General features: G+C 35.4%; 1 protein-coding gene across 4 annotated transcripts in view; it reads right to left on the bottom strand.

Moving 5' to 3' along the window:
* Window positions 1-525: 525 nt before the first annotated feature.
* The window catches only part of NAA16 (N-alpha-acetyltransferase 16, NatA auxiliary subunit), a 67,827-nt gene continuing 55,111 nt past the window's right edge, over window positions 526-13,241 (bottom strand). For 2 of the 4 annotated variants that reach the window (XM_054821583.1, XM_054822429.1), the window contains exons 10-20: window positions 13,101-13,173; window positions 12,695-12,864; window positions 12,182-12,334; window positions 10,807-10,935; window positions 10,048-10,261; window positions 7,787-7,980; window positions 6,944-7,052; window positions 6,344-6,442; window positions 5,102-5,245; window positions 2,565-2,662; window positions 526-2,301 (exon numbers count right to left, since the gene is read on the bottom strand). In XM_054821583.1, the coding sequence (XP_054677558.1) occupies window positions 2,101-2,301; window positions 2,565-2,662; window positions 5,102-5,245; window positions 6,344-6,442; window positions 6,944-7,052; window positions 7,787-7,980; window positions 10,048-10,261; window positions 10,807-10,935; window positions 12,182-12,334; window positions 12,695-12,864; window positions 13,101-13,173 (1,584 nt within the window). In that variant the 3' untranslated portion in view covers window positions 526-2,100. Of the gene's footprint in view, window positions 2,302-2,564; window positions 2,663-5,101; window positions 5,246-6,343; window positions 6,443-6,943; window positions 7,053-7,786; window positions 7,981-10,047; window positions 10,262-10,806; window positions 10,936-12,181; window positions 12,335-12,694; window positions 12,865-13,100; window positions 13,174-13,241 lie in introns of those variants that run through there. The other 2 variants (XR_008576784.1, XR_008576831.1) reach the window with 1 other exon arrangement.

Below are 13,241 nucleotides of genomic sequence, written 5' to 3'. Positions count from 1 at the left end.
AAGTCTGATTTAAGGGTGAAGCTAAACAGATACCAGAGGACTGGACTGACAGTCTTACCATTCCCATCTACAGTGTCACTGCCTTGTTTTGAGGACTGAGTTAAATCTCTAGCAATGTAAGTGCCATCACTGTAAAAAGATAGAAGACCACTGTACCACTTCAAGTCTTCACCTTACACACGCTGATAAAGTGCTTCTAGGGTACAGCTAAGCCAAAACAATCCCATTATGGTCAACTACCTCTCCCTGCTGGAGACATCTGAGCAAGTTGTTCCACAGCAAATGGCATATGGTGAATACGTAAGACAAAAACATCTTGCTGTACTTCTCAGGGTAGTATGTTATTATACACAGATACACATCGTCTCAACATGCTAAATAGTGATTTTGTTTTCTTAACTACTTAGAGTTCACATTAAACCAGTGAATGTGCAACTGAATGGACAAAACTTAATGAATGATGGGCTGAATTTTGATGTCCATAAATACACAAAAATTCCAAACCAAAGGCAAGTGTGTACAAAATAATTTATTACAGCATAACATATGTTGGGAATATTTTACAGTGAGTTTTCCATTCAACAATTTTGAGTCTAAACAGATGACACACAGAGGAGAATTTTAATTAGAACAGTTTATTTGTCTTAATAAAATCCCCTCCTCATGAACTTATATTTGCCTTTGAGGGGCTAGTTAATATTACTGAAATTATTTACATTGCAGTGAAATAAAAACAAACCAAGACTGAATGATTCCATTACAGTTTCCAGAAAAATGGATTTTCTGTACAAGCCACAGTATAATTATGTTTTGATAGCAGTTCTTACAGAATGAAAAGCTGTCATATGTAGCCATTTTATCCAGCAATACTATGCTTTAAATAGGTATATTAGATTCAGACTTCCATTCTGATGTGTTGTATATTTAATAGTTAATGCACCAGAATACAAAGTAAGAAAAAGGTTCATTATGATTTGTAGTCAGCCTCTTTGTGCTCCCTTAAATAGTTTTTAAATGTAAAACATCCTCCTCACATACTATTTGCTTTGCAGCACCTAAAGCAATAGTATTTAGGCCTAAGTAGTACTGGAGTATTGGCCGTTAAGTGGACAACTAAGACTTTTAATGGAGTTATACAGTAAACGTCCCAGTGAATTTTTTTATGATGTAGGGAAGAACTGGATTCCCCATTATTGTACCTTCTGCATTTGCCCAAAATTGGAGCAGCTTTTTCAACTTAAGTGTCAATAGGTGAACAGATGCGGAGAAACCAGAAGGAAGACGAGGAAGGGGAAGATGGAACAAAGGACAAACAACAGTATCAAATTCATTATGATTTCACAGGGCATTGCTTCAGGATACTCAAACTTAAAAATGTTAAACTGACCATAAACTTAAGGAAACAATAGCTATGGAACACAAGGCAGATAGAATAGTTTTCAAAAAGCATTAGTTGTTGGGTTTTTTGTTGGTTTTTTTTTTTTTTTTTTTTTTTTTTACACAAACCTAATCTTTATATCCATCAACACTGGTTCCATATAAGACACACACCTGACAAAAACATGCAAACCCCCAACGCTTTCATTGTCACTGTGCTTCAAAAGAAACCAAACTGACCAAAGATAAAATTAAAAAACCAAAACCAGAAAAAAAAATAAAGAACAGAAAAAGATGAAGAGGGCAATTCAAGCAGCACTTCGGTCTTAATCTGCTAAAAATGCTCAAATGATAATTTATTAACAAGATATGATCACATTTATCTGTATATGTAATGACACGTATGTGAAAGCAGTCTTTAACATCCGTATTTTCTGTGAGGGAGGGCTGATGGATTATTAAAAGACTTAAAACTGTACAAGTATAAACATGAAAAATGTTGATTAAGGATAATGTTTACATAAATATTGGCAGTTTTTGTCGGGAGAAAAAAATAACTAATAGCATACTCCATTTCATTTAACTATCCAAATATTTTGTTTTATACCTGTTAAAGATATTAAAATACAACCTGGAAAAGTAACCCTGATCTGTATCCAGCCAGCATGTAATGAGAGTCAGAGTTTTGTATACGTGTGTGCACATAGGCTTGCACACACTACTTCAAATTTCATTAGACAGCAAATCATGGTTAATGGCTGTATGATTCACAGATGCAATGCTGCTATCGTCCTCGTTTGTGGCAGGCATAAAGGCAGACGTAAAAGGAAACAGTTTATGACATGCTGCTTGATATTCTTCACATTGAGAGTGGCAGCTTCCAAAACTGCCATCAAGCAGTGCCTCAAAAACCTTTGTTAATGTCTAAAGAAACAAAAGTAACAGTTAATAGATGTGATTTACAATTGTTTTATTACTAAAAAGATGCACTGTTAAACAATACCAATCTGAGCAAACATAGGTTCTCTGTTGGTATTCAGGTATCTTATAGTTACTTAGGAAAAAATATGAAACCTTGTTCTTTCAAATAGTATCACGATATACAAAACACATACGTTATCCTGCAGTTACGTATACATTACGTAAAATCCCACACATTTTTTGGCTTTAAATACTGTATCCTTTACCTTCACATTTTTGTCTCTCATGTTTTTATCCAATCTAGTTGCAACAGCAATTGCTTTTTCTTGTCTTGATTTGTCCAGGAAATACATCATCTTTGCACCTTATCACAAGACAGAACACAACATTTAGGTAATGGCATTCTTAAATGCAATATGGCATATACAGACACACAGGATCCAAAAACTTAGAAGTCAATGTGAATCAGGACTTCTTACAAGTTTTAATAAATTGTATTTTCCTCCCTTATAACTTGAAACTCAAACTATTCTGAAATTTATTAGAAGCATAAGGATTGAGTAACACAGGAGATCTGCTTCTGCAGAAGTGAAATGCCTTACTTTACTGAAGATGTTTCAGTCAAGAAAGACACACAAAGAGTATGTTGATGAAGAAGCCCTTCAGATCAGCAGACTAAATGAAATCCATCCTACAAATACAGGAGTAAAAGGTGTTCTCTCAGAGATGTTCTGAATTCCTTTGAAAAGTACTGGAGGTAAGTGAACAATGCAGGTACTGAACAATTGCGGAACACAGTCCAGAAGAAATTCAGACCAGTGTATGTCCATATGGCAGAAAGCATGGCCAAGCAGGGCTACTAACCTGGAGCTGAGCAAAACAGCTTAGGTACAAGGAAAGTGTAACGCAAGTTCGGTGCTTTGCCCGAACTGGACTACATTGGTGAGAAGACAGATGCTGCATTAGCATAACTACTCAGACCACAAACAGTTTATCAAAACTGGTCTGGGCACCTCTGCAAAATACTGTGTTGCTCCTCATATCATAGCTGCCTTAATTTAAAACCTCATCTTAAGGAACTTGTAGGCATTTCATATACTTCCCTTTTCTTAAAGTCCAGACATACCTCACTACATAATCTACTACAAAGAACAAAAAGCTCAAGAAATCATTTTACTGAAAAAGTTAAACCCCCACATTCTGAGTATATTGTCTCCTCTTGCTCAACTCATTTTCCCAATTACTAAATTTGTTTTCTTAATTAAAGTTTCCTAGTTCTTACTGCTCTTTGTATCCAGAAGGTTTCAGAAAATAAATTGTTAGACTGAATATATTTGGGCTTAAGTCATCATCATCAAAAAACTTACTGAACTTAACCTGGTTACATTTGTTTAATGTCAGGGAGGCCATAGTACTGAAACTGAAAAGGGATTAAAATTCCACTTATTTTATTTTTCTTACTAATAATCACTCAAAGCTAAGAAAACACTCATTTGTAGTCTCAGACTTAAGGTTTAGGACTTCCAGACTTCTACATTTTCAAACTTGAATTAAAGATGACATTTTAAGAAATTATATGTTTCTTGTACAGTAGATAAATCAATCACTTTAAACCTGCTTCAGCATAAACTGGAGACTGACACAAGGGTGAAACCCTAAAGCTACCAAGGACATGTCTGTGGTTAGTTCACTCCCAATTTCACTTTAAAATCCTAATCCCACATTTGTTCCCACTGCCTGTACATCAATACGCTGTTGGATCACAGTGATCAACAGACCCTAAGGTCCACGGATTGACCCTACAGAGCTTTTACACATTTAAACCCCTGACCTCCACTGAACATGAACAGACTCACCTTCAAAGGGCTCCCTGACATTTCTCTAACATGGGTGCCACCACTGTTAATGATAAAAGCTTGGGTTCTTCTCAAAAGGCACTGAAGATGTAGACAGTGTGAAGGCAAATTCAAAAGAGTGACAATCTTAGCCTGCACAATTACTGTGACAAAGTGACTGCACTATTTTCTGCAATAATGGAGGACCAGAAAGTACAGCCTGGAAAACATGCCGTTAGAAGCCTAACAATGTCAAGAGCAGAAGAACACATCTCGAAGAATCAGCCTGCCAGGAGATCTGTACTCGACTTCCCAAATCTTGAGCCTACTCACAGGAAAGGGGTGCAAGTATTTCTCTTAAGCTGCTGTCCGTGGACCTTTAACGGGCTCTAAGTCTGGGGTAAGTTACCTAACCTTCCTTTAAGTGACATGAACAATCCTCTAACTTTCTCCAGTGATTCTTGTAGCTCTTCTATACACACACAAAATGTAAGAGAATCATATTTCAACACTTTCATTGTTGACCACAAAGCAGAAAAGCAAAAGTAGCATAAAAAGTGTCATTTTTATTGATGCTATTGCTACTTATAGCTGTGAGTAAGAACAGAGACATTGCAGCTGATTAAGAAAACAGAAAAGCACTGCTTCTAATATATAGGATTTTCTGGTTTATATTTTCTAATAATTTAAAAACTAGAAGCTGCAACAAGAGAAACAACAGTACTTCCATACTACCACTGTGGGGGTTGATCGCACTTTTTGGAGGTAAGAAGCAGGTCCTTATGCATCTAATAAAAAGAAACTTATCCACTTTTTTTAACATGGTAAAAGCACGCATAAAAAACCAAGCAGGTGAATTTCTGGCTCATTGGAGTTTATGTATTATTTATGGACTGCAGATAAAGATTCTAGATTTGAAATCACTTACATCATCTCATTTTCAAGAGCATTAAAAAGTTAAAACAAACCTGAAAGTTGGTGCTGAATGGAGGTAGCATTGTGTTTGAGAAATTCTTCATTAAAACTTTCCAAGTTTTTATTAACAAATATTTTCTGCATTTCTTGAGTCAGGACCTTGCTCACAATTTCTGGGAGGTTACTATGGTCAGATACTAGAAGGGTGAAGATAAGAGGGAGAGAAACAAAAAAACCCATTCAAACAACTTGTATAAAGCAGTATGAAACAATAAACATCAATGTTAAAATTCCCATTTTTTTAAAAGACATTTCAGCACAGAAACACAAATTCCAGTTCAAGACAGTATTACAGATCAACACAAGCTTTGATATTCAGAAAACAAGTGTGTCAGATTCTGATTAGGTATGCAAAATGAGTATTTTTTAAAATATATACACAGTCCACAGAAAAAAAAAAAAAAACAAACATTGTCACTAGTCAGAGTGATTTTATTTAAATCCCCTAACCAGGAATGAAGCTAGCAAGATATACTCAATCAGCTCCTTTTAATAGTGTCTCATGTACGATTTCTGTTACTGTCCCAAGAAATCTTTAAGACTTTATTGAACTCGATTCATGTGACAAAATAAAGCGCTAGGTTTGGTAGCGTTTCTTCAGAGCAAACAGGATACACATTTAAACAATTTTAAGCTCTACTGTGCTTGTTCAGTTTTCATGCACTGTAACCTTTTTTTTTTTTTTAACATCATCTATCATCACCAGACTTCTAAAAGTCAACTCAGTGGTACTCAAAATGCAAAAAACAAGCATTTACATAATTTGATTTGTAGCTCTATAAAAGAATTACCGATGCATTTCTAGATCAAACATTCATAAAGGGCTCTCGGTCATGTAAACTTTCTGCTGCCTAATATCACAAGTTCACAATGCATACTTTGCTTCAGTCAGAATCTCTCTCCCGTATCTGCCGCTTACTGTCTTAAAACTTGAGAATTTCAAGGATCTTTGGAACACCTACTCCTCCCTGAAATCTAGCCAAAATGAGTTATTGGGTCCATCTGGTGGCTTAATGGAGGAAGGAGTATAATACAATACATACACAGTACCCTGCACAGCACAACCTGCGTTTGCTTAGGTACTACCATGGAAAACAAACCACCTGTTTTTATTTTTCTTCGCATTAGTTTGTGTTCAAGAGTATTTATACGTTACAAAAATATGTAGTTATGTCTTCGTACAAATAAAACTTCCTGTATCCTTATACATACATACGTACTTCCTACACACATACCAGCTTTTGAGAATTTAATCAAGCACTCGTGTAGCCATGGGTTATTACTGTTGATAGCAAAAGCTCTTTTGACAGACTGTAACATTAACAGAAACTTTCCTGTGGGAAGGAGAAAAAACAAAAACATACCAAGATTAAGAATACAGAACTTTTTGTATCAACTACTGTTTTCTTTAGTAAATCTAGTACAAACATTAGAAACATCAGTGTCTACACAGAATTAGAAAGGAGATTTATTTTTCCCATCCCAATTGCTTAATAAAATAGAAATGTCTGCTGCTCGAACTCTGGTAACCCTGCATGCTTGATGTTACTATCTGTTGGCTTTGTTTGCCCCTAGATAATTAAAGATCACACTGCAAATATCTTTCTACAGCATTTATTAGTATATATTACAACTTTACTTTCAGGTTTTTGTTTGTTTTAAGGGTGGCTAAACAAAAATGGTATTCCCTCTATCATTACTGAATATGACGCAAGTGAACCCCTGCTTCAGTCAAGTATCTATTCCAGATCATTTTAGGCTACAATCAGATAACTCAGGCCACAGTGAAGGGTTAAAATTTTGTACAGCAAAAATAAAATTATGCAGTACTTTACCTTTTCTAAAGTATATTTCAAATGCTAATAAATGTGTTTCTATGTCATCTCCAATAAGATTCTTAAGTGGTATAAGGAACTTAATGGCTTCTTCTAACGGATTTTCTACCTGTTTTAATAAAGAGAGTGAAATATAAAGCTTAGAATAAGTGTCAAATAAAAACCACTGAGGATCATTTCTGTTATTCAGAGCATTTAAATAATCAGAGGCCAAAGGTGAACTAACCTAAATTCTGAATTAAACTGAACCACAACATTAGTTAATCAGCAAGATTTAAAAGTGTTTACTCATGATTTCATGTCGACAAAGACAACATCAATCATAACTCTGGCACCACTTATGTCATGTACTCAGTGTTGTAATTTAGCATTAAAGAAACAATTAAATATGACCACCTTAGACAACAAGCTTAAACTTCTGAAGTTAGTCTGATAGAGAAGATAGTTCTCTGTGCTTAGAGAAATGCTGGCTCATGTCTTTTTTTTTTTTTTACTTCAAAACATGTCTTCAAATGTTTGGTTTTTTTCCTCTATTCACTGAATGAAAACTAGAGTTCTTCAGGCAAGAACCATCTTTTTGTTCAATATCTATTTTAATGAAGGACAGCCTACTGTTTGAAAACCCAAAATTTAAAGAAAGTAACAATATTAATATAAAACTTTTATTTATTAGTGGAAAAATATTACTTTAGCGTAAATAGAGATAGACTCCAAAAGGTATCTTTGCATGCAAAAATGATTTTATAAAACCCACTGGATTCTTTTAGGAGAATCTGATCATAATCCTGTATTATCAGCTTTTTATGATAATCACATGAATTTAACATGAAAGACCATGCTAACCCTTTCCAGTTTTTCAGGAACTAGCTCTTCCCTGGGTCCACTGGTTTCTTCCTCCTCTTCATCTCGCTTTTTCTTTTGATTCTTTTGTTGTCGCTCTCTTTCTGCATGTTTTCTTTCCTCTTCAAGTTTTGCTTTCTTCTGTGCTCTTCTTTGCTTGCTAAGTATTTTCTTCAGTTCTTTGGCTGAGAGGTTTTCTACAGGTTAAAGTAACAAACAGATAACTTACATTAACAGAGTATTTCATTAAAAAAATCTTCTTTCTCTCAAGCAACACTCAGACATGCCACTACACTTCTCCCCAACATCAAAATCGCATACGTTTACATATTTTTCCATAAATATCAGCACTTGCCAGACTATCATCACTATACAGTCTAATATTACTACTGGATTACTATTTACAGAATAATACAACATGATCTAGCATATTTTCTCTTACATAGTTGTTATAGAAACCTCAACTATTTGAAAGGTTAACTACATATAGTTGTTGCATCTATGACAGGTTTTACCTTAGAAAATAGACAATGGTTGTTAAGGGTAATACTAAATTCCCACATTGATGGTAGCTCAGCTTCCTTCTAATGCTTACTAGAAACATCCAGTTGGATTTATACTCCATCTTAAAACAAGCTTGTTATCTCCCATTAAAGTGTCTGAACAATATACAGCAATGATAATTGCATTGATTTTCTGCAAATACCATGGAATAGCTAAATGGATGCAAGCAAAAACTGATATTGTTTGGGGTGAGGAGAGGTGAAATTTTCTGGTATGGATTAGCAGGACCATTATATGAATTTTCAGGCTGCTTGCTGTGTTTTGATTTTTAGACTGGACTAGCATTTAGATAAACCAAGAAGGTTTAACAGTTGCATGAAAAGCAGAACACACAAAACACAGCTTCCTACAGGTTCATATATAAGTGAGGAGCCTTCAGCCTTTGCATTCAGCCTTCTTTTTTTCTTCCCTGCTGTCCCACTGACCTGACTAGTTTAGCCAGAATACTACTGTAGTTTCCACTCTGTCTACTGTGGTGTTTCGCTGAGAACAGATGTGTGCTAATAATGTGGCAAGGAAAAGAAGAACAAGCTACTGAGGGACCAACGCATGACCCCTCTGCTGGGGCCAGCCACCATCCTGAGACACGGGAAGGAAGGAGAAACAAGCGTTCCTTTTACCCCATTTGTACAGTGTTGTCTTCCCCTATGGAGGGGCCTACTAAACCCCAATGCAGAGCAGGCAAATGAACTTGCATGACTTCTTAGATTCTTCCCCACCTTAATTTCTATGACATTATCGCTATCAAGATCCTCTGTCACACACCTATCTGACATAAAATACAGAAACAAATTAAAATTGGAGAGAAAAAAAGATGCAAGTTGAACTGTGCTGTGAAGCGTGTCCCTTTATATGGAAAAAACTTACTATTCACCTCTGAAAGGTAAGATTGTATTGGCAATATTAAGCAGCACTTTTGGTTTAGTTTAACTTCCCCCCCCCATCAAATATTCTTCCCCTCGCAAAGAGCTAGACTTTAGTTTCATCTCTTTAGTCAACAGCCACCACAGAGCTAACAGTTGCTGTGATTCCACAAAAGGAGAAGCAACTCTCTATCTTAAAGGAAAAAAACATCTTAACTCACTTGTCATTGAATCTTCAGATTTCCAAGCCACACCCCACTGGTTTCCTAAGAAAGTCTGCTTTCCATTTATCACTGGTTTTCAATAACTTCCTAAATGTATTAATTTTGCTAATATACACTTACCCATGTATTCTTTGGTCCTGAAGGTATGTGAAAAATGATAAAGTGTAATGCAGTGTTAACTAATATTACTGGGTTATAAATTAAATACACTAGATCAAAATTAAATTCTTACAATTCAGATTGCTTTCTGACAAAGTTTATACATTGTTTCATAATTCATCTGTTAGTGACATTTATCTTTTGTTTAAATGAATACATGGCTGAAAAGAATTTGATTTTTTCCTCTTGATATGCTGAAATGCCACTCCTCCCCAAGTACTCCAACTATCACTAGGTTCCATTCATCTATTAGTTTTACAGTATGATGAGGGGAGAACAGAGAGGAAGAAAGCTGTAGCATGTTATCTATGATCTCTTTCGAATTATCAAATCATGACATAAAAGAGAAAAAACTTGTTTACATTACAACTCATTTATTCTGTAGCTCATAACTTAGCTTAATAAGCTTTTACATGTGTCATACACATATGAGCCTCCATTATGGTCTAGATACCTGAATTCACTTCTTGTTCTTTGCTTTCATTGGTAAGAGGATTATCATGGAGCTTCAAGTAGATTTCAATTGCTGATCGAGCAGCTTTGAAATAGAAGGCATGTTTCCTGAGCACATCTTCTAATCTCAAAAGGTCTACATAGGCACGAAGAGTCATCTTTCTCATGCAGTATGTGTGGAAGTCAAATTGATCATCTGTTATCTCAAAAAAGTGCTTCAAGAAAAAAGAAAACATGTAAGTCTTATGCATTTCCCTTGCTTAGTTTATTCTTTTAATTAAATGGAGGTGAATAACTACAACTGATTTACAGGTAATAAGCACAGAAATACCCTTATAATACTGATTGTCCAAGAGAACCCGTCAATAGGGAAGACATCCACCCAGAAAAATCTCGTTTTGTTAAAAACTGTATTACGATTGTTCAAAGACACAGGCACTCTTTAAAAGCTAACTGAAATGTGCTTGTTCTGACTAAAAAAGGCAGTTGGCAAAAGAAAGTATAAAGTTAACGTACAAATAGTTGTATAGTTAGGAGATGTATTATATAGAGTCCTTTTCACTTCAAATACTTGTTTTCCACATAATAGCTAGGGATGACATCTTATCTATAAGAAATCATCAAGTATTACTCTTTTTAAAAATCATTATACTAGAAACTTTATATACTAAGAAAATCATGCTGATTACATCAGCAAATTATCTTCATTAGTATATGAGAAACACTGGGAAAGAAACTGATGGTGTTTGCACCTACTTACCCTTTCTACTTCATGGCATTTTTTCAAGGCATCACCATACTTCCCTAGCCTTTGATAAGCTGCAGCACATTCAGTCTGGAACCACATACACTGCATCTCATTTAGGTTTTCCATAGCAGAAGTTCCCTCCTGAAATAAGTATCATCATCACTTTTTACTATTATAATTTACCAGCTGCTTAAACAACAGCTAGTTTCAGGCCATTAGTAGGAAACAGTCAATCCTTCAGCTATTTGGAATACAATATAAAATGGATAAAACCACCCAGCAACTGAGAATAATACTTGTGATACCCTTTGCTCCCCAAGACAGAAAGGCATAGATTTAAATGATTTAAAAAAAAAAAAACTGAACAAGATTAGTGTCTCAGATTTTTAAATTAACTTATGCTTGCATACACAGTCTTACTTTTACAATTTAGGGGTACAAAACAACACAATTTAAAAATCTTCAAGTTCAGCAAATAATTGTTGTTGTTTTCTTCCCCCATCAGGTTACGTGGCATCTACTAGTCTAAAATCCACCGATATATTTACTGCTTTATCATGTAGTATGAATAAGTTTCTTACAACTTGTTAGTCTCTAAATAAATGAAGTTAGATTTATACTTCATACTTTTACAAGAAAAAGATACTAGGATTTATTCTTTATTGTTGCAAAACTCTAGATTAAAAATAAACAAACTGGAAGTACATTCTACATACAACAAATGCTAGCCACCAAATTTTCAGAACAGTCTTTATACTAGAAAAAAAACCCAGTTCAATAAAAACTGGGGCACCCAGCACAAGAGACATATGGAACTGTTACAGCAGGTCCAGAGGAGGACCACAAAAAAGATCATCAGAGGGTTGGAACACCTCTCTCCCATGAGGACAGACTGAGAGAATTGGGATTGTTCAACCTGGAGAAGAGAAGGCTCCAGGAGACCTTATTGTGGCCTTCCAATATATAAAGGGGGCTCAGAAGAAAGATGGAGAGAGACTTTTCACTGGGGCCTGTAGTGACAGGACAGGGGGCAATGGTTTTAAACTGAAAGAGGGTAGGTTTAGATTGGACATAAGGAAGAAATTTTTTATGACACTGGCACAGATTGTCCAGTGAAGTTGTGGATGCCCCATCACAGTTTAAGCAAGCTGATCTAGTGAAAGATGTCCCTGTCCATGGCAAGGGCTTGGACTAGATGATCTGTCAAAGGTCCCTTCCAACCCAAACCATTCTATGATTCTATATAGTTATTTTCCATTAAGTGTAAGAACATTATCTTAAAAATGGACATTAAAAAAATAATTTTTTTTATTTTGGTCAAAAGTTACAAGTGGAAAGAACTGCCAGAAACAAACAAAACCTCTCTTCATTAAAGCAATATATTTACCCTTGTGAATTTAGAGCACATCTCCTCTGCATCCTTCACCATATTTGCTCGCAGCATGTATTTAGCACACTTAGAATTGATAAATCTGTCTGCAGTATCCAAAGACTGTGCTTCATCCATCCATTTAGCAGCTTCCTTTAGGTTACCTACATGCTATCAGGGAGAAATTAAATAGTTAACTTTCACTATAAGCCTGGTATTGACCAACTCCTGAAATCTATAGTCACTGGTGTTTCTCCCTCAGAAATAACAAAAGGCAGTATTATTGTTCTTTCTCCCGTGCCCCTAGATTTCTTCAGAATGACAATTTGCTGTAAGTTGTGAGCTGCTTTGCAAAACCTAAACAAAGGTTTTCATTTTCTTCCTGAAAGAACAGTGCACAAAGAGAAACCTGCATGAAAATCGATGCCCACAACCACTGCTAACTGAAATAGTATCCACACATTCACACCAGTTTCATGGGTTGGCTTTTTTATAAATTATGTAGTCTACATGCCCAAATACACTTTTTACCTTGTAAATTTTTGCTTTTAAATAGAATAGTTCTATTAATGTTGGAGTGCTTGCAATTGCAGCATTAATGTAATCCAAGGCCAAAGAACACTGGCCAAGTTTGTCAAAGTGCTGTGCCAGGAAATACTGAACCCAAAGCAGTGTCGTTGGGGGCTCTTTCTCTCCGTTTTCTGCAACAAAGTGGAAAAAAGTTACAGTGACCAGTAAGGCTGAAGACTGCATTTGAAAAATAAACAAAAAACAAAGCTTGACAAATTCAGCAAACATTTCCTCTAATGCATTCATTTACTAGAAGGTTTTACAACTGTTTCTTGCAAAAAGCATCAGCACTTCAACAGTTCTTGACAACTGCCATAAGCAACATTAGTAATTACAGTCTAATTAATATAAGACCATAGACACTTACCACACGTACTAAAAAGATCACAAGTTTTCAAAGAGGTTTCATATCCAGTAACAAGTTCCTGGATTGTAGAAACCTGCATATAAAAAAAAAAGTCAGCTGAAGTTTTGCTTTACTGTTGTATTTACATAAATTTAACACACT

Source organism: Grus americana, chromosome 1 (assembly GCF_028858705.1).
Source record: "Grus americana isolate bGruAme1 chromosome 1, bGruAme1.mat, whole genome shotgun sequence".
NCBI classification, from domain to species: Eukaryota; Metazoa; Chordata; class Aves; order Gruiformes; family Gruidae; genus Grus; species Grus americana.
Note: the sequence above shows the minus strand (reverse complement) of the source record. Positions and strands in the feature narration are given on the sequence as shown.